This window comes from Sceloporus occidentalis, unplaced genomic scaffold, assembly GCF_023333645.1.
Source record: "Sceloporus occidentalis isolate IW3139 unplaced genomic scaffold, rSceOcc1.0.p SCAF_6, whole genome shotgun sequence".
NCBI classification, from domain to species: Eukaryota; Metazoa; Chordata; class Lepidosauria; order Squamata; family Phrynosomatidae; genus Sceloporus; species Sceloporus occidentalis.
Window position 1 is genome coordinate 18,810,248 of NW_028316986.1, and position 27,667 is coordinate 18,837,914.

The following is a 27,667-nucleotide window of genomic DNA, read 5'->3' on the forward strand; positions in this document are numbered from 1 at the left end:
TGTTTGTTCATACTCTAGAACAGGTTAGGCAACTGCCAGAGAGAAAGGCCACATTGCCCACCCATGGGAATTTGAAGGGCTTGTACTTTGACCCAAATGGCTCCCATGTGCCCTCAGCCATGGGGACACCATTTAAAAAAAATAGGAAGTCAAAAAAGCATTTTCTGTTTTTCATCTTCTGGTCCCAAAACAGTCTGGAATTGGGAAAAACTAGGAAGATGCTGGAGGGATGGGGAAAAACAGCATCCGCTGGAATTGGGAAAAACATGCAACCACCAGGCCACTCCTCTTCTCATGATCTAGCAGAACAACTTGTACCACCAGCACAAGATATGCCTAGTTACAGTATAATGAAGTATTGTGACCCGCAAAAGCACAAACAGTATGCAGTACTGGATCTGACTGCTGAAAAGACGGTGATTCCAAAACCAGTAGAAACTTTATGCTAGCAGAGTGATGCCACCGAGTTCAAGCAAGCTTGTTTTCTGCTGCTCCAGAGACTAGAACACGGAACAATGGATGTAAGCTCCAGGAAAAGAGATTCCACATCAACATTAGGAGGAACTTCCTGACAATAAGGGCTGTTCAACAGTGGAACAAACTCCCTCGGAGTGTAGTGGAGTCTCCTTCCTTAGAGGTCTTCAAACAGAGGCTGGATGGCCATCTGTCAGGGATGCTTTGATTGGGATTTCCTGCATGGCAGGGGGTTGGACTGGATGGCCCTTGTGGTCTCTTCCAACTCTACGATTCTATGATTCTATGATTCTAAGCATAAATTACACTGAGACCTGGTGGTGCAGTGGTTAAATGCCAGTACTGCAGCCAGAACGTTGTGAGTTTGAACCCGCAGGGCTCCAGGTTGGCTCAGCTTTCCATCCTTTTGTAGGTCAGTAAAATGAGCACCTAGCTTGTTGGAGGCAACTGGCTAACACATTGTAAGCTGCTTAAAGTGTGATTAGTTCATTATGAAGCAGTATATAAATGTGAAGTACTATTGCTACTGCTATATTATATGCCAATTTTATTATTTTATATGCCAATGTCATGTTCCCAGAACTGCAGAACCAGTGACTATCTGCTTGGAAACAATAGCAGAAGATGAGCCATATCTGCTTGTAGTTCAAAAACACAACAAATTCCATATTACTTTCAAGAAAAAAAAATTACTCTACTGCATCAGTCTACTTTTGCCTTGCCTAGCCTGGTACCCTCCACATGTGCCAGTCTTTTTTATCATATATTTGCCTTGATTAAGAAAAAAATAAGGAAATTAGTTAAATATGATTGGTTGAAACACTTCATTAGGTAAAAAAAATCAGGAAAACAATAATATTACCTGGCAATTATAATATGCTTTCTGGATCACATGTTTTTGAGGCTGCACATCATTCTCAATGCCCAGTGATTTTACTTCTGTTCCAGAGGGGCATGCATCAAGCACAACAAACTGTACTGTGGCATAGGGATACCAATCAGAGGGAATTTCCTGATCTGACCCAAGTTCCAGTTTGTAAGACAAACTGTGTGGATGATCTGGACCTGGGGAAGAAACAGCAGGAGCAGGGGAGAGAAAATGTAAGCTTTACAAACACAATCAGTTCACAGGAGCTCTGAATTTAACAATGACAATCATCATAAGAAAGGAAAGTAAGAGTAAGAGAGGAAAGCAGTCCATGTCTGATCTATACACAATTGTATACTATGTGAAAACATTTACTATTCCTTCTCCAACAGTAATTCCTACCAAATCCCTTCACTCTGACACAGAACTGATCTACTTGTCAGAAATGGAAGCAATCAATGAGGTTGTTGTTGTTGTTGTTGTTGTTGTTGTGTGCCTTCAACTTGTTCCCAACTTATGGTTACCTTAAGGTGAACCTAGCACAGGGGTTTCTTGGCAAGATTTGTTCGGAAAGGTTTTGTCATTGCCTTCCTCTGAGGCTGAGAGAGTGTGACTTGCCCAAGGTCACCCAATCAGTTTCCATGGCTGAGTGGTGATTCTAAACCTTGTCCCATGGGTCATAGTCCAACACTCAAACCACTACACCACGGAATGAGTACATATCTATACTTTCAGAAATACAGCTAAGAGGAGTATGCACTGATCAGTTTGTATCTTTATTCTGCTGCAGAATTAGGGGATGTACAGACAGCCCTCAAAGGGCGGTCTGTAACCACCCCTTTCTGTTCCTAAGGAACAGCCAAACGACGTAGCATCCCTCTGCACCTAAAAGAACCTGGAAAAATCAGGCTCTTTTAGGAGTGCGCGCACGACCCCACAAGTGCACCATTAGCACACTGTGGCACATCAGTGACGCAAGCGCAGCAATGTATGGACGCTGCACTGTGCTTGCATTATGTGTGGGCGGGGGCCGCACCGTGTGGGCGGGGGCCGCGCAGTCATGGTGGCACCTGTACATACAAGGGTTTGGAAGCGTGTGGTTGCTGCACGCTCCCGAACCCTAGTTTCAGCACCACCACGCCGCTTTTGGCCCGTCTGTACAGGGCCTTAATTTCCTTATTGCTTAAAAAAATAGGCTAGGGATAAATAGAGAGGCCCTTGTCTCCACTTTGCAACAATTAGTCAGTTTACATATAACACTGAGTTTATATAGTCAACACACCTCTTCCTTCCTCATTTTCCATGTTTTTTAAAAGTTTGTTGCCTACAAATAAGGTTAGCTGAGAAGCAGGTGTATTGGCCTTCCATCAATATAACTGACTTTCAGGCATCTAACAACAATACCATTTAAAAGTGAGAGCAATTGTAATCATTATAATGATTAAAACATATGAAACCCATTTATTCTGTGAAACAAATTTTATTATTCTGCTCTATGGAAAGAAGGGACCTAGCAAAAAAGCAACAAGAAAGCTTTCAAAGCAATTACTCCTTTAGTGTGTAATAAACACAAATAAATAAAAGGCAGCCCTGAGGAACAACTTTACTGAAAATTATTTGAAGGACCTTCATCCCAGCTCTTTGCCAATGTATATAAATTTTGGCCAGGATGTCTGAAAATCTGAAAGCAAAAAATAGGATTTGATATCAATAGTCACCAAGAGGAAGATATTTTGTTGCAGAGATTCAGTGAAGACGCTCATGTATTCAACTGAATCTGGTGGGGTTTATTTAAAACTGTGGGTTAAGGATTATATCAAGTATTTGTGGAATCCCCAAAAATCTAAAACCAGAATGAAATTAAAACTTCAGATGGCTTTGAGCAAGAAGGGCAATATATTTGGGTATAAGAAAGGTAAGGGATCATAACAATGGGAGGAGGGAAAAGAGACATCCCATGTCTCCTTTTCTGGGAGCAAAGATAATGTGATAATCTCCTAAATTACCTGCGTAAAGCTTTACTTATATGGGTTTGGTGGGAAAAAATTGACTCCAAAACTCTGAGTCGACTCAGAGTCGATGGGTCAATGTAAGTACTGTACTTTAACTCTTAGAAAAAAAGGAACTATCACCTGGTGAAAGGCAAGTGTACAGAGCCACCTCTACTCTCTCATCCTTTAGTGTGAGCAGAGCTATGCCTGCTGGAATTCTGGCATTGTTTTCCTTTGCTTCATTCATTAGATCCATTGTTACATGCCCCTAACTTTTGCCCTCGACTTATCCATGGGCTATAATAAAATCCATAATTTTGGCACCCAAACTTGCCCTCCACTTATACATGAGGTCAACTTATAGTAGAGGATATATGGTAATCTATAAGTGGTCACACGATCAGTCAGTTACTTGGACAATAGCCCTGTGTACACAACAATGCCAAACCCCTTCTGAACAAAACTTGGCAAAAGACAAACTAAACCATGGTAGGTTCTCCTTAGGGTCATCTTAAGCTGAAAATGACTTGGAAGGCACACAACAACAAACACAACACAACCAAACTCTTATTACTTCATATCAGGAGTGAAGAACCTCTGGTCCTCCATTTGTTGCTGGACTAAAACTCTCATAAAGCTTGTTCAATGCCTGGGTTTGGTGGGAGCGAAGTACAACACACAAGTGCTACCAACTTCCTAATTCTGTTTTATATAATTATATATAAATCACTGTTCCATTTCATAAACACTCTTTAGTCTTAGCTTCTTTAATTTGGAACAGGGTAATGCAAATATCTATTAAAAACTAGTGCGGGTTATAGACCGCCGCTTTGAGGCGGTCTGCCGCCGCCGCCGCCGTTTGCTCCGTAAGGGAGCCGTCGCAGCCACACCGCGCGGCTCCCTTGCGGAGCAAAAAAGAAGCTCCAAAATGGAGCTTCTTTCTGCGGCGCCTCTGTGACGTCGCGAGGTGCCGCTGGCGCACTCGCAACGTCACAGGTGCTGCGACATGTTCGGATGCACAGCGTCCAATACGTAAAGATGGCGCCGGCCGTGTGGAACGGCCGGCGCCATATTGTACGGACAGAGTCCGTACTAGAGCCAGGGGCATCTAGAAGAGACACCCCTTTTTTAAAATGGGATGTCCTGCGGACGTCCCAAGTGCTGGTTTGTAACCGACCTAAGATAATACAAGTAAGTATCTGTGAGCATATAGGAAAACTCTAGACAAATCCCACGTTTATTTCTTTAAACAATGGTTCTAGCTGCTCTGGCAGTCAGTGGGATTCCAAGAACTGATATGGAGAACCACCACCAAGAAATCCCAGAAAATAAATATTCATGAGCACTACTACCAGATGCTCCATCTGGACTATGCGTAACATGTACTGAAGCAGAGGTAGGATTCTTATTAAGAAAATGTTATTTACTTTGGTTATATATAATATAAAGGTAAGAACATGCTGCCAAAGAAATGCTTCTGGAAACAAGTGGCAGCAGCAGTTACTTAAAAATCTAGTGTTAAAATAATCTGAATTGTGAGTAGTAATCCAAAACATTTTATATTAATTTAAAATGATAAAGACACTGAAGTTTATTATATTATTATTATTATTATTATTTTATATTAATTTTGAAATGCTTATAAATTACAATTAAAAGAGCACGTCGTTTCAGTTTGGAGTCAGATCTCTTACATGTTTACATCTTACCAAAGCTGATCTTGCTTCAGAAAGCTATTTTAGCAAACTGCCATGCTTTTTCTTCTGAAAAGTCATATTTTCACTAACATTTCTTCACAATTCCTTACCACTTCCAGAACATTGTGACTTAATGGTAGCTATACTTATGTGGAGCCAGAGAAATTGATATTACATATTTTATTCTAATATTTATTCTGAAATTTACAGAAATGACAAGTTTGCTCAGGGCCTCTTTCCCTTTGTTAAATTGGGAAGATGTATTGCACAGGGGGGAAGCATCACTCTGTCCTTCTCCCTATGCACATGCAGTGAATGTTGGGAGCCCAAAACCTGAAACTGCGGGGGGGGGGGGGGGATAAAATCAACAAAATAGAGTTATACGCATTTGAACTAGATCTTCTCTTTCATTTTCTTAGTTTGACATGATGTTATGACCTTTAGATTAACAGTTTATGTCATCATAGTTGTTTTTAATTTAAAATGATCTTAAATCAGGGAGAAAATAACTTGAGGAGGGGGGAATAAAACTGGCAACCCCAAGCTATGTTTATAATTAGACCATTTTTTTAACCTTTCTGCCATTTTAGACAACAGCATCTATGCTAGCAGACTGGCAAGATGATAACATTATACCTAACATTCTTTAAAACATCCCTTCAAATCAGAGCTGGAATATAACAAGCACCTGCAACAAGGTGCTATTCTTTAATCAGTGCATGATAAAAATACATTTTAGAAATAACAAATGAGAAGTTACTTTTCAGGAGTATAAAAGTCATATTTTCAACAAGTCATGTTCTTGTTCTTATTTGATAAGGGTCTTTTGAGCTAATCTGAGAATAATTTTTCAGGTTTTATGCCATTTTGTTATCTTTTTTTCTTTTGAAGTAATGAGATATATAAGCAATACAATGAATATCTTCTTTTAAAATGGGGACGCTAATCAGAAACGAGGATGGAACTGTATCACATTGTGTAGCTCTTTCTGCAAGCCTTCCCTAACCTCTAGATGTTTTTGACTATTAATAATAATAATATAATAATACATTTTTATTTATATACCGCCCTGTGGCAAACCAATCCGGGCGGTCTACAACATTAAAATAACATACAGCATAAAAACAATATATTCCCTCCCCCTTAAAAAGTTATTAAACTGCATTTCTAAATTAAAACCACAATAACTAGTTAGAACAACAATAAATTAAACAAAATAATACCAACCTATAAACCACTGCAACTTCAGTTCTAAAGAAAAGAAAAAGGGGCTTTGGAGACATTAGTGAGGAGGGGGGAGATCCTGAGGCTGGGATATTTTAGTCTGGGAAGGCCTGCCTGAAGAGATCCGTCTTGACAGCCATTTTGAAGCTGTCCAAAGATGTTAATTGACGGATCTCGTCTGGCAGGTCGTTCCTGAGCCTGGGGGCGACAGCAGAAAAAGCCCTCCGGGAGGTCGCCACAAGCCTCAATTTTTGAGGCTGCAACAAGTTCCGACCAGAGGGCGCAGGGAGGATTGTATGGGAAGAGGCGGTCTCTGAGATAGCTTGGACCCAAGCCATTTAGGGCTTTAAAGGTAATAACCAACACCTTGTACTGGGCCCAGAAACCAATAGGCAGCCAGTGGAGTGACCTCACAACCGGAGTGATGTGGTCCCTTCTAGATGTTCCTGACACAAGCCTGGCTGCCATGTTTTGAACCAGCTGTAATTTCCGAACCAGGCACAAGGGTAGCCCCATGTAGAGCGCATTACAGAAGTCAAGGCGTGAGGTTAACAGCACGTGCACAACAGTCTCAAGATCCCTTACTTCCAGAAAAGGGCGCAGCTGGCGTATCAGCCGAAGCTGATAAGAGGCGCTCCTGACCGTCGCATCCACCTGATTTGTCATCAGGAGCGACGAGTCAAGGAGCACCCCCAGACTGCGAACACAGTCACTGGAGGAGAGTGTGATCCCATCCAGGACTGGTGGTTGCAACCCAATTCTTGGTTTCGGGGCCACTACCATGAGCACCTCCATCTTGTTTGGATTCAGCTTCAATCTGTTTTTCCTCATCCAGCCCATTCCCGCCCAAAGACATTCATTGAGAGAAGAGATGCCATTAGAATTCGATGCCGACGAACGAGACATGGAGAAATAGATTTGGGTGTCATCAGCGTACTGATAGCACCCAGCACCATAACTCCGTATGATCTCACCCAGCGGCTTCATATAGATGTTAAACAACATTGGGGACAAAAATAGCTCCCCGAGGGACCCCACAAAGGAGCTCCCTCTTTCTGGAGCTACTGTCCCCGAGCAGCACCCTCTGGGACCTGCCTGAGAGGAAGGACCGGAACCACTGCAATGCAGTGCCTCTGATACCTAATCCCCCCAAATGGTCCAGGAGGATGCCGTGATCTATCGTATCGAAAGCCGCTGAGAGGTCTAAGAGCACCAACTGGGTCACACTACCCCTGTCGATGCTGAGATGCATAACCAGCATAACCTAATAGTCATAACCAGCATAGTCAACAGTCAAAGATAACAGGAGTTGTAGTCTTAAATATCTGCAGAGCATCAGCTTGCGACAAGTTTATTCCTTCATAGGCTGAAATACTTGGCTACAACAATGTACACCACGTAACCAAACTGCCCCTGATTGCTACATTATTGAAAAATGTGACGGTCAGTTTCCTGACAGCATGCTGTGATCGGCTACAGAGACTACCAAATGAAGGCTTTTCCCCATTGCTAAGGTCTTGACAAAATGTATGCTGAAGCAGACAAGATTAGATAGGACCACAAACAATGCTCACTCCAAGTTCAACTACTAAACTATGCAACTTCCCCCATCAGTCAAGTAAAAAAGTAATCACAAATTTGTCCATGAGAACAAGTTTAAGTGCTTCCGCTACACTGAACATACCTTTAATGAAACATCAGTGAACAGAAGTATAACTGGAGGCCTTCTCTTGTCACTGAGGATACTCCAGCACTGGCACACATTAGCTAGTCCAACTAGCAGAGTACTAGAGGACAATTCTTTTCTGAGCAAAGCTAGCATGTCAACTGCAACAGACTTAGCAGAATCCCAGAACCACAAGGAAGTCTGGCAACACAGCTATCTAACTATATAGCAATGCTGCTCTCTTTTGGTAGACAGATGCTATGCCAGTAGTTAAGGTGGAAAAAGTCTCAGCTATATGCTGCATCCCAAACCACTTCTCAGTTCTGAACCACAACCCAGATATTCCATCTAAATTTTGTTTTTCAATAAAACAAATTACTCTTATAGTTCCTGTTCTTAGGCCAGAGGCAGGCACTAATTAGGTCCACACTGAGCTTTATCACTGCAACCAGATTAGTCCCAGATTACTGAATGAAAGGCTCCTAATACAAAGCAAGGGATACAATTTTAACTGCCACACATACATCTTTATCCCTTCCCAATGACTAACAAAAGCATAATTATGGAGCATAAGTAAACATAACACAGGTTTGCATATCCTCACAGAATATAATTTCTACTCCCCAGGAGGGGTTGTATATCCAAATATGTAACATAAGAACAAAGAAAAATTGTTATATGGTTAGATATGTTTCCCCATGCCTCACATTAGTGGAAAAGCTGAGTTAAAGAAGCCCTTCTCTGCATTTTCACTTCCAAGAACAACAGAAGTGCTTCCTACAATTTCATAACATTTTTCCATGATCTTACATTAAACATCTTTTATGTACCATATATATCCTCGACTATAACTCAACCTCAAGTATAAGTCAAGGGCAGGTTTTAGGGCCAAAATTATGGATTTTGCTATGGCCCATGGATAAATCAAGGGTAAAACCTGGAGGCTCCTTCAGTGTGTGTATGTGTGTGCACATCAAGAGAGACTCTAATTGAGGTTTTTTGCTTCAGCATTTGTTTCACCTTTCAGCCTTCACCCAGATAGTGATGGCCAGTAGAGGCAAGAGAGGGACTCCGTTTGTCTAACAGCAATTAATGACTCAGGATTCTTTCTGCTTGGCTCAAAACAAAAAGAAACTATCTTCCACCGCATGGGGAAATCTGAAAGAGCTGCTATCACATTAACTGTACTGACCCGTAAATAAGTTGACCTGGGATTTTGGAGTCAATTTTGGGATATAAATTTTTAGACTTATAGACGAGTATATACGGTACTTTTGAGGATTGAGAGGCACATGTTATTACAGGAAGGTAATGTCACATTTATATGGACGTCCCAAATGAAAAGAAAGTATGTTTCCAAAATATGTCATAATGTTGGCCCTAGAAAAATTGTTTTTAATATTGTGACCAATATATATTCTACTTAGGCATTAATTAAAAATCTCTTATCTGAGGGTGTTCGGGGGGGGGGGGTATTTTTAAAAAGCAAAAGTGTAATTTATGCAAGAATCAATGTTTTTAAATATGATGGTGCCTCTTAAGGAAATTGAATGTACAAAGCAGGCTTAATGACATCTCTAAAATCTGATTTGTTAGGCTGATGTTGCATTGACACACATTTCTCAATTAAATGCAGTAAGATCAAAGGATATTCAAATTTATAGGCACTGTGTCATATATTTTTAATTTATCTGATCACTGAATCTTTTATTTATAACCTACTGGTTTTGTACTACTAAGCTTCTATGAGAAAATGCAATCCCCTTCCAGTACAATGTTATACTATTTCAAAGAAATATTCAAATATTTACTTGTGTATTTATCTGGGAGTCTGTCAATCTTCCACACAATGGCTCTATATGCACTTTCATATTTGGCTGTTCCGATGGAAACCTGTATTACTGAGTCAGATTCAATTTCAGTTAAGGAGCCAAGACATGCTCTTCTGTTCATTTTTGCTTTCAGGGACTTCTGCCTTTGGAGGTTCATGGTCCAAAGAGTTTTGATCCACTGTGGCGGAACAGGAAAGTGTACCATAATGCTTTCACAGTGTTTCATGCAATGTGAATGTACTGAAGCAAGAGCAGAGGAAGACATGTTTATGAAAGCCTGCAGTTCAACGTAAGCTCCCTGAACTACTACCAAAGCTTTGACAAAAAAGGGAAGGTCAGGTCGATTATATCTCGTCCTGAAACGCATTAATTCTAGCCTACAACCATCTGTAGGAGTAAATTTAATTATCCTTGACTGATCAAATTCTTGGTTTTTTACACATTGATGGAAATGATAGTCAAGGATTTCAATCCATTTCTTTTCAGTGTCCTTCTCAAAATAATCCTCATCTCTTCTTTGAAGCTCCAAGTCATTTAGTGTCAAAAAGCACTCAAAGTTTCCATTGACAAAAGCCAAGCAATAAATATGAGTGATGACAGAACTTTCAACCAGCTTTGCTTCTGCTTTAGTGATCCTTCCCCAAAAGTTGTCTACTACCTCCAAGATAATCTTTTGTTCTTCGTAATGTCTCTTTGGTTTTGAAGGAGCAGGAAGCTTCATTAACTCCTCCTCGACTAACATCATGAAGTCTGTGAGATCATTGTAATCAGTAGTTCCTAGCTTCAGCATCTGTTCTATCTCCGGTTCATGAATTACCTCAGCTTTAGGATGGTACTTCTTTTTCTCTGTGTATGACACATATTCAATCTTCACGGTATGGATTCTCCCAGAGATGCTGCAGTTCTCTAGTTTTGGTTCTGAAAGTTTGCAAAATGGCTGCAGCTGGAATTCTTTGAAGGGTTTCTCAAGTCCCTTTTCGTAATACATTTGTAGGATTCCTCCAGGTAAAACCCTAAGATATATAGGTCCCCACTGCCTTGATGACATCATATTTTTCTTTTCAGGAATCCTCAACATGAAAGGCCAGCCATCTTTTCTCTGGATGCTGAAGAGGGTATGAGGAATGAATGAAGAAATTCCATCTTCAGTATAAATGCATGGTATTGTAGTCAAAGTCCTTTCATTAGCTGAAGAACCAGTTTGCAAGTGCTCAAGCCTTTCACAAATATAGTTGAAGGATCCCTGATTGAGGCTTTTCTGATTAGGCAAACTTTCTTTTTCTTTCAAAGAGCAACAGTCTTTTTCAAGATCTGAATCCTTTCTGGGATTTAACACACCAGTGTTAAATGAAGACACACCAGGTAAATTCTCTGTCCAAAATGGGCTAGAAAAAGCACAGTCATTGTGAACATACTGGAAAAATGTTTGAGACTCTGAGCAATCTTCCAATTTCTTCAAGTTGTCTTGAATAACATTTGTATCATCTGCTGGTTTAGGCGCAGAGGTCTCTGAGTGATGCTCAGTTTGAGATACATCATCCAGTATAGGAGACGGTGAACCAGCTAAAAGGACATTAATGCTGGATGACAGCTCTGGAATAGGATAAAGAAGGTGTGATCCTGATTTTGGAAAGCAAGGGCTTGCAGGGTAGTCTTTGGTGGGTGTACAGAGTGGAGAGTTACTAGGAGGGCCAGGAATAAAGTAATAGTCATTTACAGGAGACGAAAGAGAAATATTGCTAGATGAAGATGACTGGCTTGAAGAATCATGCATCTTAGGCAGATGGAGGTTAAGGCCATTTGTTCTGCACACATTATGACCTCCTCCTGCCTTCTGAGGAGACTGGAAGAGAGGTTCATCTTCAAAAGTTACCCAGTTTGCATGACTTGGGCTAAACATCTTGTGGCAGCTAGCTGGAGAAACTCAGCAGAAGCTTCACTTGCAAATCATCTATTTAAAAAATAAAAGGAAAAGTAATAGTTAGAAAAAAGCCTATCAACTTTATAAGGACATGTCTACACTATACATTAAAAAAATTTCAAGCCATCAAACAACTAAAGAAAGTGACTGTGAAGGGACTAGACAATTTCCAAGTTAGAACACTCACAGGGGTCTATAGTTATAATCATTAAACAAGTTTAAACATATAGAATAGACACATGTACAAGTTCCTAATTTCCCTCAACATCAAGACAGCTGGATTCTACCACTGGCAACATAATGCACAAAACAGAAAACAAAAGGATTTTTTCAAACTGTCAGCAAAAAAGTGGGGAGTCCTGTTTGAAAACAAACAATATCCTCTATTTCATACACAGATATTTCTAAAAATCACTACCTGGGATTTGAACAAGGAGAAGACAAGTATTCTCTCTTCCCTGAATTACCTGTTTCAAGCAGTGATGGACACAGATAACCAGGGATGCAATATCAAAGCTTGTTATTTCACTAGACATACAAACAAAACTAATTTGTCTTCTTTATTTGTATTATTCGGATTATATAAGTTGTCCTTTTTGTCACTGAATCAGGTGTTTTTCTATTAACACCTTCTGCAGGCCATGGATTTCTCTTGTGACAGCCGTGTGAGCAGTCTGAATACACTGAGCAGTGTGGTGTAGTGGCCGTGAAAACCAATGGGTGATCTTGGGCAAGTCACACTCTCCCAGCCTCAGGGAAAGGCAATGACAAACTTCCTTTGAACAAAACATGCCAAGCCCCCCCCCCCCCCATGAAAAGCACTTTTGGGGTGCCATAAGTCAGAACCATCATGAAAGCACATAACAACAACAACAAGCTGAGCAGAAAGACACATGCAGAAAAATGTTATAACAACATTACAAGCATGCCCTGGTTAATAACATCTCTGACAGCAAAGTTCCCTTTTACAAAAGCTTATGCCTTCCCACCACCATTCATTTCTTCCTCATCCTCTATCTAGTTGAAAGGGTGGATTTTTTTAGCAGAATCAGTACTGGGAAGATGATGATGGAGGGGTGAAAACAGACTTCTGGTGTCATATTTCAGCAGCATGTCTACAACAAATAATGAAATAAAGCTTGGATTGGGAAAGAGCAAAGATTCTACTCTAGCTGTTAGAAAATGACACATGTGTGACAACAAAGATGGAAATCACAGGAAAGTAGAGGATGATGGGGGGAGTCATCCCTGGGTGCATTTTGGAAGAAGCATTCAAGTTATCTCTAAAAGGTCCAAAATGTTTTGTTTACTTATGCAAGAGTTACTTGATCTTATTGTTTCATCTCACATGTGTATACAGTTAGTTTTGAATAAAACATTTACTGAATCATGTTGAACTGCTCTCTTTTTTGGTGTGGGAGATTAACCCTATTATTTCCATGTTATTTCTGCCTCTGGTACGATTTTTTAATTATTATTAAAGACACAAAATACAAGCATTTTTCCTTTCCCTCTGTCTAGGCCAAGTGGCACAATTAGACATTAAAGATCTGCAGCTTTTCAGACATGAACATCACAATTCACATTAAATAAAATACAGTTATCTATTGTGTGACAAGTCTGAAACGTTTTGAATTTTGTAATTAACAATAGAAACATGTTCAAAATTACAACCTTTTCCTTAGTTTATCCAATTGTTCAGGTAAAATTCAAGACCGACTCTATTCATTGAGGTAACGGCAATAATGTACATCACAATATTTTACACAATGCAATGCAAGAAAGGAATAGGATATTGAGTGGAACAAAATTGTTTAGTAAATGACTTCAGGGTTTTAATAAAAAGGAGGTCTCAACATCTGTAGTTAGATTATTCCAGAGCAAATGCTTCTTGGATTATTCTTTTTGTAACTAATTCGAGGGGGGGGGATGCAAGCTGCCAAGCATTTGTATTTAAAACAACAAACCCAGCAGAACAGAATTTTCCAAAAACAAATCTCTTCATAGGTTGTTTATTTCTATGCTGGTCAACAAAATTATAGGTATCATTTACTTGTCAGAGTAAAAACAGACATATGGTAATACTTAGTGTCTACCTTTTAAAAAAAAGACTAAATGACTATGTCCCCTGAGTTGTATTGCCCCATCCCCAATAATTTGCATACATACAACTGCAATTTTAATATGTTAGTGACTAAGCATTCAATTAAATATGTGTACAGAAATCAGTGGGTCATTTTATTGATTGCTGTACTCACATAATGTCACTAGATTCAGGTTTGGCATACTGTCCAAACATCTTGATTTTAGAATAATATACTATATAACGTTATATTCACTGCTAACCATGCAGTTTTCACTAACTCAGACCAAAAGTTGAACATCAGTAAACAGTGTAATGCGGCAGCCAATGGGATATTCTAGGCTGCATACACAGAAGTATAGTGTCTAAATCAAGGGAAGTAATAGCACTACTGTATTCTGCTTTGGTCAGGCCTCACCTGGAATACTGTGTCCAGTTCTGGGCACAACTCAGAAAGGATGTTGACAAGCTGGAGCATGTCCAAAGGAGGGCGACCAAAATGATGAAAGGTCTGGAAAGCATATCCTATGAGGAGAGACTTAGGGAGTTGGGTATGTTTAGTCTGGAGAAGAGACGGTTAAGAGGTGATATTATAGCCCTGTTTAAATAATTGAAGGGATGCCACATTGAGGATAATAATAATAATAATAATAATAAGCTTTATTTGTATACCGCTTTTCCATGGACGATCAAAGCGGTTTCCAATATCAGATTAACAATACATAACACATCATGACTCTGCTTCTCTCCCCTCAAGATGGTGGTCGGGAGGAGGGTTCTTCTTCTTGTTTTCAGCTTGTTTTCAGCTGCTCCAGAGATTAGAACACGGAACAATGGATGCAAGCTACGGGAAAAGGGATTCCACCTAAACATTAGGAGGAACTTCCTGACAGTAAGAGCTGTTCAACAGTGGAACGCACTTCCTAGGAGAGTGGTGGAGTCTCCTTCTTTGGAGGTCTTTAAACAGAGGCTGGATGGCTATCTGTCAGGGGGTGCTTTGATTGTGTATTCCTGCATGGCAGGGGTTGGACTGGATGACCCTTGGGGGCTCTTTCAACGTTATTATTCTATGACTGACAGAAGTGTGTGTTGTTCCAGGTGTGACCTGCTCTTACAAGATCTTTCATATACAGACACAGAGTATTGCATTGATTTGGTGAGAGCAAGGATTTCAGGTTTTCCTAAACTCGATACAAATATTAAAGGGGGATTTCCCTGCCTAAAATAGTTTATGTTTTCCTCAGTAATGCCTTTTACCCGCTTAATGCCTTGCCCTATCCTCTTGACAACACTCTGATATTCCTTGGCCAGATATACCATAATTTTCATCTGTGAAATATTGGAGGTTATGGATTGGATTTGGCAGTTGAACTGGTACAAGCAGCAGCTCCAAGGCCAGAAAAGGGTACCAAATGGAGTCTTCTTGGTGTGGCAGGAGCTTCGTTTGCTTTGATGCAATATCCAAGTTATTATGGGCAGTTCACAACCAAGTAATAACTGACAGTAATAATGAATGATAGTAACTGAGTCAAAAGAGACATCAAACAGTTTTTCAGGCCCAAATGCTACAAATGGGGATGAAAATGAACTAGGCTATTTTATGAAGCCGTTAAAATTATTTGTATATTGATGGAAAATTTAATGGTTGATGTTTAATTTAAAATTCTAGTTAATTCTTACTATGAAATTTTAAAGCTATAATTTAATCTAATGAGACGTTTGTTAATAATTAAATGTCAAATATCATGATCTCATTAAAAAGAAATACTCTGGCCTGTTACAGACAGCCAAAATAAAGCTGCTTCGAGTCACAGTGGAGGTATGGTATTTCAATGATGCATGCGTCCTAAGAGTCCAGAAGCCACACCAAAGCCACGCTCCAGTCCTTAGGGCTGGAGCGTGGCTTTGGTGCAACTTCTGGACTCTTAGGATGCATGCATCATTGAAACACCATACCTCCACTGTGACTCGAAGCAGCTTTATTTTGGCTGTCTGTAACAGGCCTCTATGTAGCACATAAACGTGCACTGACTTCATATGCTGACCCCATGCGGATGCCATCTGCAATATTAATTGTAACACTACAAACAATATTTTAAATAAAATTTAAAACATACTTCACAAGTATAAATAATAACTGGTGAGTAAAACTATCATATGGCAAGCAAAACTGTCACTGGATAATGGACTGATGAATAAAACCAAAAAGACACTGTGCCCCTGCAAATTTCTTATACTTATTACAATCATTTCTGATTTATGGCAACCCTAACATGAACCTATCCTGGGGTTTTCTTGGCATGATTTGTTCAGAGGTGGTTTTCCTTTGCCTTCTTCTAAGGCTGTGAAAGTGTGACTTGACCAAAGTAACCCAGTGGATTTTCATGGCCAAGTAAGGATTTGAAGCCTGGTTTCCAGAGTCTAAGTCCAGTGCGCAATGAGTTTCCAGGAAAGAAATAAACATTTGTAGCGAGTCGGCAGAAATATGGGAGTTGTTCCTGGCGCTGTCAGGGAAGGTGCCAGTTCTCCTGCATCACACAGTTCAAAAAGTACTGACATACTGTGTCAGATCACTGTAACTGCTGTTTGTGGTTTACTTTTCTCAGTTCTCTTAATGGGAATGAGGGATTGACACTAGGACTAGAGAATACAGTATAGTTTTCCTTGTTTTTCTATTGCTGATGGGTTCTTCTGTTCTTACTGTGTTTTCTTCCCCTTGATTCTCATAAACTGGCAAAGACAAAGAGGTCCTTTGTCATTCAGGCATATTTTGCTTTTCAGGATCTTCTAACTCCATTTGTAAATAAAAATACAATTCAAAAAAGTAAATTTGATTTGTAATCACTGTATTTTCTGAATGAACTATACTTGTAATGGACCAACGTCATACTTTTATACCAAACCATCTTATAAGTTACACATTTTATCTTCCTGAGTTAACTCAGTGATTTTCAGTCTATAAAAAATGCAAACACTGCATTTTTTTAATTTTCTGAAAATTTCTGATTTCCCAATGTTTTCATCTCCTATGACATCAAAATTTCTGGAAATTTTGCTTCTCTAACAAAGAACATTTATCCTTTCTAGTTTCATAAGTATACAACAGAGTACAACTGTACATGCTAATGGAATTACATATATTTAAATCTTCTAGAGATACCAAACATAAACTTTCTTTAAGTACTGAAATTCAATTTTCTTCAGATTTTTAAACTCCATAATAATTGTTGTATGGTGGCATTTTATCTGGAGAAAATTTTAAAATAATAATTAGGAACCTAGTGCAGTTTGAAAAATATTTAAAGGTACAGTCCGTCCTCGCCTTACGCAGGGGATCCATTCCGGATCCTGCCACGTAAGGCGAATTCCGCCTATGCTCGAGCCCCATTGGAAACAATGGGGCTCATGCACGGCGGCGCAGGAGTGCGCGGGGCGGAACGGGCGCGTGCGCCCATTCAATTGAATGGAACGCGCCGCCCCTTCCGCCCCACGCCTTGAGCGCGTATGCTCAAGGCTGCGTATGGCGCGGGCGCGCTGTATTAAATCATTCTGTCAAAACAACTGGATTGTTTGAACATAGTAGAAAATAAATGTCTGTCATTGACTATATAAGTCAGGGGTAGGCAACCTTTTTGAGCCGGGGGCCGGGTTGCTGTCCCTCAGACAACTGGGGGGCCGAAGCCAAAAAATAAATAATTAAAAAATTTTTTTAAAAAATTAAATAAATAAATAAACCGGGACAAATGTAGGACAACATTTTCAAATGGTGGGCACTTTTTTTATAAAAAGTGGAGGACACGCAAAAAAAATTGCTGATTTTTTTAAAAAAATGTTAATATAAATGCATGTTTCTGAGGCGTCTATAGCAAATTGCCCCCCTTGCCCCTGCGCGTGAGAGGCCAAAGGCCCCGGCAGCAATCGACGGCAGGACCAGGCTGGGGCCGGTCCCAAGGCCTTGACGGGCCGCATCCGGCCCGCAGGCCGCAGGTTGCCTACCCCTGATATAAGTACACTAGAAGTTGGGTTGTTATGACCTGAATGTTGATATATACTTGACAGTTTGTCCTGTCTTACAAAGCTATTTCCTGTAGCCTTTCTGAAGAGCTGGTTCCACATGTTGATAATTATGGACAACACATGTGCTGATATATGTCAAGACAGACATCTATGCATTAAAACTAGTGGGTAACGGCTTACACACATGCTGTGCCACCTCATTAAATAGAACAGTTTTCATTCCTTCTGATTTCATGAGCAACTTTAAATTCCACAAACAGTTTTATCTTCACATTTGCCAGCTGCTCCTGCATTACAATAGCAACTTCTTTTACCATCATGTTTTGTTAGAGCAAAGTAGAGCCAAAGCTTGGGAAGCAAAAATACAGCTTCCATAGCTTCCATTCTTGAAATCTATAGAGCTGCTTAGCACCATGTCCATTAAATAAGGTAGAAAACATAGTCTCAGGAGATTTTCAAACAGGGAGGAAAGGCCAGAGTAAAACGCATACTCCCGGCATAAACGGGCGATCACACTGAAGATTTTCAGATGACAGCACACTCATCCAGGACTTATCCCATGAAGATCCAGGATCACCTCACTATTTCCATACTCCCTCCCATTCTTTCTTTGTTAAATCATTCCTTCTCAACTCCACTCAGTGTGAGAAGGGTTGTACTAGTGATTTATTTTCTTTTAGTAAACTCCGCTATAGTTCTATTATAAATTGAGGACTGTTAATAACAGCACCAGTTCTCTTGTAGTTTTGGTTTGTTATGATCTTGCCAATTTGAAAGGGAGAGACAGAAGTATAGCCGGACAGCACAGATCAGAAGCCCACTGGAGACATATTGTTACCCTTCAACAGTTCACTACTTCTACCTGTTGCAACTGCTGAATATTCCTTGCCTAAGAAAACCTATGAAATCCATAGGTTGCCATAACTCAACAGACGACACACACATCTGTAGGCTGAACCCAGCTCCCTCTAAAGATAAAGCTGCTACCAGCACTTTCACAAAAGTTCTGAAACATTCAGAGTACTCAAAAAGACTTCAGAGGAACTCAGATCCCCGTTATTATTCCAGAAAGGGTAGGGAGTTCATATGCCTGTGTTAAGTGAGGACAAAATGCCAGCCTTCACTTGGAATTTCCTGCTAGTTTGATTTACATTCCAAGTATTACTTAAATTCAGTTTCTCGCTACACTCTGCAATGGCAAACAAACTATTTTTATCCTCTTTCCTAACCACAACTATTTATACTGAAGAGTAATTGCCTTTCTTTCCCATCACAACTTATAAAACAGACAAATCCTCCTAACACAGAAAAACATTTCTGAAAGTTTTATGCAACAATAATCACAGCCCAATAGTTCACTGGCTTCTTGGCTAACAAATTATTTTTCCAGAATTATTCACAAATATTGTTTTCCTTCAAGTTTTTATTTTTTTTAAAAGAATCCCAAGTGTCTTAATTGCTCAGATGAGAAGAAAGTTTTATCTCAGCAAAGGGAAAAAACCCACCAGTAAGCAAAAGAAAAAAGAAAGCGGGAGGATGACTATAAATGTTGTGTAGAACTATTTAGCCACATTCATCCTGGATATTTTTTCATAGGAACTAAACTGGGGGGGGGGGGGGGGGGATGTGGCAAATTGTGTTCCCCACAATATTTGTAGCAACAACAACAATCCAAAAAGGCAGGTATGGAGAGCCTCAAAAACTGCTTTGGGGGCACACGTGGCCATAGAATACATCTACCCCCTCCCCACCATCAAGATTTCATGAGGTTTGCTGGAGTGCATCCGAAGCTGTGTTAGAGCAGAATAAGATTAATTCTGACCAGAGTGTGTTTGTGTTATTAGAAAAGGACCTGTTCTCTGACAATTGAAAAAAGACACTGAGAAGCTGAAGCATGTCCAGAGGTGGGAGACCAAAATGTTGAAAGGTCTGGAAACCATGCCCTATGAAGAGCAACTTAGAGAGCAGGGTGTGTTTAGTCTGGAGAAGAGAAGATTAAGAGGTGATGGAATAGCCCTGTTCAAATAATTGAAGGGATGTCATATTGAGAAGGGAGCAAGCTTATTTTCTGCTACTCCAGAGACTAGGACAAACTACAGGAAAAGAGATTCCACCTCAACATTAGGAAGATCATTGTGACAGTAAAAGCTGTTTGACAGTGGAACACGCTGACTCAGAGTGTGATGGAGTCTCCCTCTTTGTAGGTTTTTAAACAGAGGCTGGATGTCATCTGTCAGGAGTGCTTTAACTGTGTATTCCTACATGGCAGGGTTGGACTGGATGGCCCTTGAGGTCCCTTCCAACTCTATGATTCTGTGACAGAAGTGTGTGTTGTTCCAGGTGTGACTTGCTCTTGCAAGACCTTTGAGCCCCCCAGTTTCTAGTGCACAGACAAATGGGAGAAATAGCTGATGAGAGGGATGAATGACTATCCTAACCAGGGACATCTGAACCCAGGAACAAAGTGTTTATGTGGGGAGGGCCCATTTACACGCTTGCACACACCAAAAACAATGCTTGGGCCCTGACAGCTTGGATTACCTTTCACAAAGACTATAATTTATTCAGCAGTACGAAGTTCATGGAATCCTAATGGACCAAAAATGATAGGAATGTAAATGCTTTCACAGCAGAGGAAAGCTGACCTGTCAGCTTGCCTGAAATCTAAAGCAAGAGTGAGCAGACTTCAATCATTTGTTTTCTTTTTCTAGAACAGCAACCAGAACAAGGTACAAAAGACAGGCACTTAAAATTAAGTAAAAGGGCGCCAACAAACACAATCTGAGCCTAGGGTATAGTTTTGTTTTCAGAATCTGAACCAAACTAACAGCCTTTTCCACTCCTGGTTAAACCAAGATTTCTATAGCAGCTTAACTTAGGAAGATGTAAGCTTGTTCTTGTTGTCGAACAACTGTGTGTCAGAAACCCTTGCTGGTCCACTACAATAACCCAGTTAACCCTCCCCCCATAGATCCAGATTTACCTTCTGCTCCACCCTGTTCTAAATTATTCAAAATAAAATATCTGAGTTAATTATTGCCTATTTATCAATTAATAAGCCAATACCTACAAGTGAATGGCATTTTAACATAAACATTCTATGGCCGTGCACATTATAGTGATATAAGCTGTAAGAGTTCATCTCTGAACATTTATTTCTTGGTTCCTATCTTTACCTTGCGTGGGGAGCAGGACTTCTCCTTCAATCAAAATACAAAGCAATGGATTATTAGTTGACAAGCAGCATGTATAATTGATATAGCCAATCTAAATAGAAAACTGCCATAAACAGTAAAAAGGGGAAATAAGAATATTCACTGCTAGTTTCCATAGATCCAAATAAAGGTGGCTAAAAGCTTGGTAACTGGAAAACTGGTTAGGAATGTTGATCAGAAAGCAGTGATATACAGTCACTTCCCTCAGTTTTAACCACCATGAATCTTTCTGGCAAAAAAAAATTCCAACCATTTCCAGCATAGCCACTACCACAAACAAGCCTATCTGAGAATCTCTGTTCTTTCCAAATCAGTAGGACAAAAGTTGTGCATTTTGTGAAAAAGGAACAAGATCTTGAGCAACTTAGTCATATGTTCCACAATCCTTGAAATGTGTTAGTGGTTGTAGAAGTTCCAAGATCTCCCTTCCTTGGCATTTTCTGTAGCTGTCTTGGAGACTTTGCAGGCAAAACTTTCCAATGCCATCAACTGCAGCAAGCTCTGGGGCTTTGAGCCAGCTGAGAATTTAGCCCCAAGATCTACAGTCCGCCAGTCAAAAACTGACCTCATGTAGCCACAGAGTTGTTTGTACTGTGGCTCACCATTTGGCACCATCTTACATGAAAGTCATAAAGCTGCATGAAACCAGTCATTTAATAAGCTTTAATTCAGAAATATATAAACAGATCAGAAGTTTAAGCACTAAAGTTAAATTAACTGGGGATCAAGCATATTGGGTCCACACTCCTGACCACGATTAGCTCATTGCATTTTCATCTCAGCTCTACTTGCAAAGTAAGATAACTTGTTATTACCTATGGAAGCAGGAAATTTTCCTTACCCTTTTCCAACAACTTCTCTAATCTCCCTTCTAGCTCTTTTAATCAAAGATTGTGATGATCATCACTTTAGGACATGCACAAGTTAATAACAGTTAGATGTCTGACCTAAAGTTTCAAGTAGGTGCCCCTTGCTAAGGGTATTTAACCCTTGCTCCAGTTGTAGACAAGTCATACTCATATGTAGGCTACTATGGGGAGAAATTTACATGCTGTCAGGTGTATGAAGGATCCTGACTGAGGCAGAAAGTTATTCTACATAACCTTAAAGGGTTTTTCCCTATTCTATAAGTAAAGATTATATGTTGCATAAGGTACTACTATACCAGATTAAATCAATTTAATGTATAACGTATCTCAAAAAGTATTTGCTGCTTCTGAACATACTGACTCTTCTGTTAAGATGTCCTTCCGCTAGTTGATTTCAGAGCTATGGCTCCAGAAAGAAATCCAGCTTAAAAAGAGAGAATACTACAGAGCACAAACAGAGCAAGCATCCAACCATATCAATAAGGAAATGAAATAAATAAAATAAAACTTATTTATATCTTGCTTTTTGCTACCACAATCAAAGCGGCGTACAATCTTTTAAAAATACAATATATGCGATTTCTGCCCCTCCCTTAAAAAAGGATTAAACAATTCTATCCATTAAAATTAGAGACAATAAAATCTAAAAACAATAGTGAATAATAGAATAACGGTGGGCAGAGTCTTTGCTTATATATGTCTGTGGGGGGAGCATTACATGGCCGGCTCTATCCAGGAAGGTCTGCCAGAAGAGATCTGTCTTGACAGCTTTCTTGAAGCTCTCAAGGTTGGCAACTTGACGGATCTCGTCCCATTATATTCTGCACTGGTCAGGCCTCCTCTGAAGTACTGTATTCACTTCTGAGCACCTTGTTGTAAGAAGGCTATAGACAAGTTGGAGTGAGTTCAGAGAAGGGAGATGAACATGATAAGAGGTATGGAGAATAAACATATTAGGAGAGATTGAAGAAGTTGGGCATATTCAGCTTGGCGAAGAGAGGACTGAGGGCTGACAGGATTGCATTTTAAAGTACCAGAATGGCTCCTTCTTTGATGGATGGCCTTCCTCCAACAGGCAAAAACCTTCCTCTTCAGACGCATTCAAAACAGAATGCTTTTAAAGAATGGCCTGGGGTACTATACTGTTTTAATGTATCTTAAGTATTTTATCTGGATATTTTAGCATTGAATTTGTTTTAATTATTGTAGCAATGTAATCCTGTTTTAACGTATTGTCTCTGTATGGTTTTAACTCTATGGTGTTTTTTAACGTTGTCAGCCATCCTGAGTCCCAGCCTTGGAAGAAGGGTGCATTGCTGTTATTTCAGGTTGAGTCTCCCTCATCCAAAATGCTTGGAAACAGATGTGTTTTGGATTTCAGGTTTATCTCCATTTTGGAATACTTGTATTTGGATATATGTACGGTGAGAAATCTTGGGGATGGGGCCCAAGTCAAAAGACAAAAGTCCTTTACGTTTCATAGAGACCTTGTAAGTCCAATCCCCTGGCATGCAGGAATACACAACCATGGAGAAGGTTTGTGTACACTGGATCTTCGGAAAGCAAAGATGCCGCTATCCCTTCCACCAAGGAAAAAAGTTTTGGTTTTTGGAATATATGGGAGATTCAACCTGCATTTACATATATATGGCACCTTTCCTGAACTGCCAAGAAACTACTCGGAAAACGTATTTAAAATTACAACCCTAAAACCACAAATAGGCATGCATTAAACGTCTGCTTCGTTTGAACACAACACTACAATAATAATCATCATAATAATAGAGTTTATTTAGATTTCCCACCTCTCCAAAGATCGAGGCGGGATTAGAACGATAAAGTAATACAAGGTGATACAGATTAATCCGAACGTTGTAATTTGAGGGCATTTTAATGCTCTGTTCAAACGAAGCCGATGTGATAAAAGTGCAGAGGTAAAAGTCGAACGCTGCTCTCGTAACAATAGCAAGGGCTGTTTTGACAAACCGCTGCTGCAAACTTTCCTTGTTTACTTGGAAGTAGGTTGCGCTCTGTTCTGCCAAATTTATTCCAGGGTAAATGTTCCAGGAGTTTACAAGGAAACCAAGGAAGGGTTTTCCTTGACTTGGGATACTTTCAACCTGAGCACTGCATCAGTTTCATGATGAAGATGATGATGCTTTATTTATATAGCAATAAACAATAAAACAGATGAGAGTAAACCTGCCCATGGCATACAACCTAAGAAATAATAGCATAATACACATATATAACACTTAACAATACAGGAAAGGGGTTCAATACAACAGAGCATGCCTTGCCCAAGTTCGCCCAGTGAAGTTCTGTGGCTCTGGGCCCCACAACAAACTCCAACTCCCAGAATTCCATAGCCTTGAGCCAGAAAAAAGAGCTAAAGCGGGGCCAAAGCGGGTCATTTCCCCAGTGTGGATGCATGCAGGCAGCCTTATTTCACTTTGCGTCCCCCTCCTCCTTACCAGCGCTTTGGGCGGTCCTTCAAACTTGAGAGAGAGACAGAGAGAAAGATGGGAGAAGAAAAGACAAGAAGAGAAGGAACGAAGCCGCCTCAGGAGAGATAAATAAGAGAGGTCTTCCCTGGACGCCTCTCACTTGGCGACTGACGGACTTTGGAAGAAACTCCTCAATGGCGCCCCGCCCCCTTTCCCCGCCTCATCCTCTCGCCCCGCCCCTTTCTCCGCCCCTTCTTCCTCCTCTCGCCCCGCCCCCTTTTTCCTTACTGCCGAGTGAACGCGCGACGCCACCAGGACCGCGCATGCGCAGGCTCGGAACACCTTTTTTTAACCACCCCGCCCTCGCGAGGGGCGTTACCCGTTCTTAGTCTGGATTGTTTTTTGTTGTTGTTGGACTTCAGCTCCCAGAGTTCTTGACATTTGGACAAGCTGGCTGAGGCTTCTGGGAACTGAAGTCCAAAAAAACCTGAAGGACCAAACAACAACAACAAAAACCAAACACACACATCCCGCTTGTTGGCCCTATTATAGCAAATCCAACAACATGTTGGATGTTAATTGTTGGAGGACCAAAGTTTGGGAATGGCTCTGGCCTATTAGTAATAATAATATTAATAATAAATAATAAAATTTATTTATATCCCGCTTCTTCAAACGATCACTAAAAATATGCATAAAAGAAAACAATAACAACATGTTTCATTATATCCCAAACCCTCCTGTGGCACTTTAAGGAGACCCTCTTGAGGATAATGTATTTATTTGGAGTAACAAAGGCTCTCAGAGCGGCTTTATCTATTTATCATTTATTTACTATTATCTATTCATTATTATTTATCTGTAGAGATAATGCCGTGCTGGTTATATAAAGACACCGCTCTTGACTGCCATTGGGGCTCCGTCCTACACGCCCCTGGGATTTGTAGTTTCATCCCAGGAGGCGGAAGGCCTTGTAAAACTACAAATCCCAGGTTTCCATGGGCTGGAGCTAGGGCACTTCAAGTGGCGTCAATAATGCCTTATTTATTTATTTATGCCTTAGCTCCAATCCTATAGAATCCTGGGATTTGTAGTTTTACACGGTCTTTGCCCATCTCTGCCAAAGACTGCCGGTGCCTCACAAAACTACAAATCCCAGGCTTCCATAGGATTGAGCTACAGCACTTTCAAGTGGTGTCGATAATGCATTATTATTCCGTGTTTTGGGTTGATTTTTTTTCTTCTATACTTTATGTATTATATATACCCATCTTCTTTGTAATATTTGTTAAATTTAGTATTATTTTTAAATATATATATATATATATATATATTGTGTGTGTGTGTGTGTGTGTATATAAAATTTTGGCATTTTACTTGGTCAGTCCATTTTTTTCCCCAGCACAATCTTAGCAGTGGTTCCCAAGCAAGTCCCATTTGTTTGCTGACTTTCCTTTAAGTCAAGTTTCAACAGCCGTCATTTCGAGGGCAAGGAAAGGAGGGAAAATGCTGCCCTTGCACATGTCCGCCTCATGTTCTGGTGGTGTGTGGCCCTTAGTCTCAAGAAGATTAATTAATTAAGTGACAACAACAACTCTCTTCATAGTAGCAATAGTATGGTGGAATGGTAGTACAGTTGGCCCTCTGTATCCACTGATTTGTTATGTACAGATTCAAGCATACACGTCTTGATAATATTCCAAAAAAGTATACATTCCAAATAGAAAACCTTGATTTTGCCATTTTATATAAGGGACACCATTTCACTATGCCATTGTATTTAATGGGACTTGAGCATCCATCGGTTTTCTTTGCAAGTTTCTTCCAAAGGGGTTTGCCATTGCCATCACGACACCACTGACCCTCTCATGTGCCGGCACAAGGGGTCTTTAGGATCCGACCGCTGCCACCAAATATATATGTGGCAACAATCCCACTCACTAACTGGAGTGTCTTTATGAATAATTGTTGATACTACTTTTGCTCATGCATTTGTTGCTAACTGTAAAATTACTCCCGGCTACTCCTTGTTGAACTTGCAGAACAAAAATAACTGTATTTATATTCAGAACGTATGACTGTATCTTTCTTGGTGGATGGTCCTCATTACTTCAGTTGTTACAAATTCACTACTTTCCCTCACTGACTATATTTACAGATATAGCCGTGTTAGTCTGTAGAATCAGTATGTAGAGAGATCTTGAAACATATTTTTGAGACTAACTGAAATAAAGAAGTTGGCAGCATGAGCTTTCGTAGACTTCACTTTCTCAGATGCATATATAGTGGACTATATGCATATAGAGGAAGTAGAGTGAAGCCTATGAAAGCTCATGCTGCCAACTTCTTTATTTCAGTTAGTCTCAAAGGTGCTACAAGATCTCTCAACATTTCTTCAATGACTTAGTTCACACAAAACATATTCCCTCAGTACCACTGCAGTAAACTAGCAAATCAAGGCAAAATGTTCGACCCTTTCTAGCCCTTGAGGAATTCAACTCCAAAGAGAACTTTTTTTAAAATGAGGGGAAAGTCAAATGCTGTACCCTCCAGTATGTGCAAGCGTACTCTGCAGTCTGGGATGGTGCACCAGAAATGGCTACCAACTCATTTGGCCAGTCCTTATGTGAGTGAGGAATTACGCAGGCATGGCAATTCGAGTGGCAAAAAAAGCCACATTAATCTGAGGGAGAGAGTAGGCTGGCCCAGTTCCATCAGGGGCTAGCCTGAAGAAGAAGAGCCCTCCCTCCGGTCCATCTGCCTTGGTCCAGGCCTCAGAGGGAGAGAAGAATGCTGGACCTGATCCCCTCCCCACCACCATTCCCTTCTCCTTTTGTGTCGTTTCTTTTAGATTGTAAGCCTGTGGGCAGGGAACTGTCTGTTATCCCCTCTATTGTAAACCGCTCGGATTCCCAGTGATTGGGCGGTATATAAATAAAACCTATTATTATTATTATTATTATTATTAATCAGATGTGATATGCCTGTGATATGGACAGATAGTCTAGGACCAAAACCAGGAAAAACGTACAAAAAGAGAAGATGGGTGTGCTGTCCCTTGGTGATCTGCAACACCTGTGTAGAGATGCCTGTCTGCTTGGAGGGATATCATTATTTCCTTGAATCCATATAATGGTTTATCACAATCCTGAAAACATTCAAGATTGTAGACATTTTGAAATCAGAAATAATTGCCATCCATCACCATTTAGTGAATACAGGACTGCAGTATAAGGTCCAAAACACACTGCAGTGTGCCACAACAAACTACAATTCCCAGGATTCCCCAGCACTGGGCAAAGGTAGTTAAAATGGTCTCAAACTGGATTATTTCTGCAGTGTGTTTTGGACTCAAATCGAGGT

At 40.2% G+C, this 27,667-nt stretch overlaps 1 protein-coding gene across 2 annotated transcripts in view; it reads right to left on the bottom strand.

The window, feature by feature from the left end:
• The window catches only part of STON1 (stonin 1), a 29,672-nt gene extending 5,214 nt beyond the window's left edge, over positions 1-24,458 (bottom strand). Inside the window, exons 1-3 of one of the 2 annotated variants that reach the window (XM_089528965.1) lie at positions 24,332-24,458; positions 9,732-11,703; positions 1,337-1,539 (exon numbers count right to left, since the gene is read on the bottom strand). In XM_089528965.1, coding sequence (XP_089385091.1) covers positions 1,337-1,539; positions 9,732-11,652 — 2,124 coding nt within the window. In that variant the 5' untranslated portion in view covers positions 11,653-11,703; positions 24,332-24,458. Of the gene's footprint in view, positions 1-1,336; positions 1,540-9,731; positions 11,704-14,174; positions 14,307-24,331 lie in introns of those variants that run through there. The other variant, XM_089528966.1, reaches the window with a different exon arrangement.
• Positions 24,459-27,667: the final 3,209 nt, after the last annotated feature.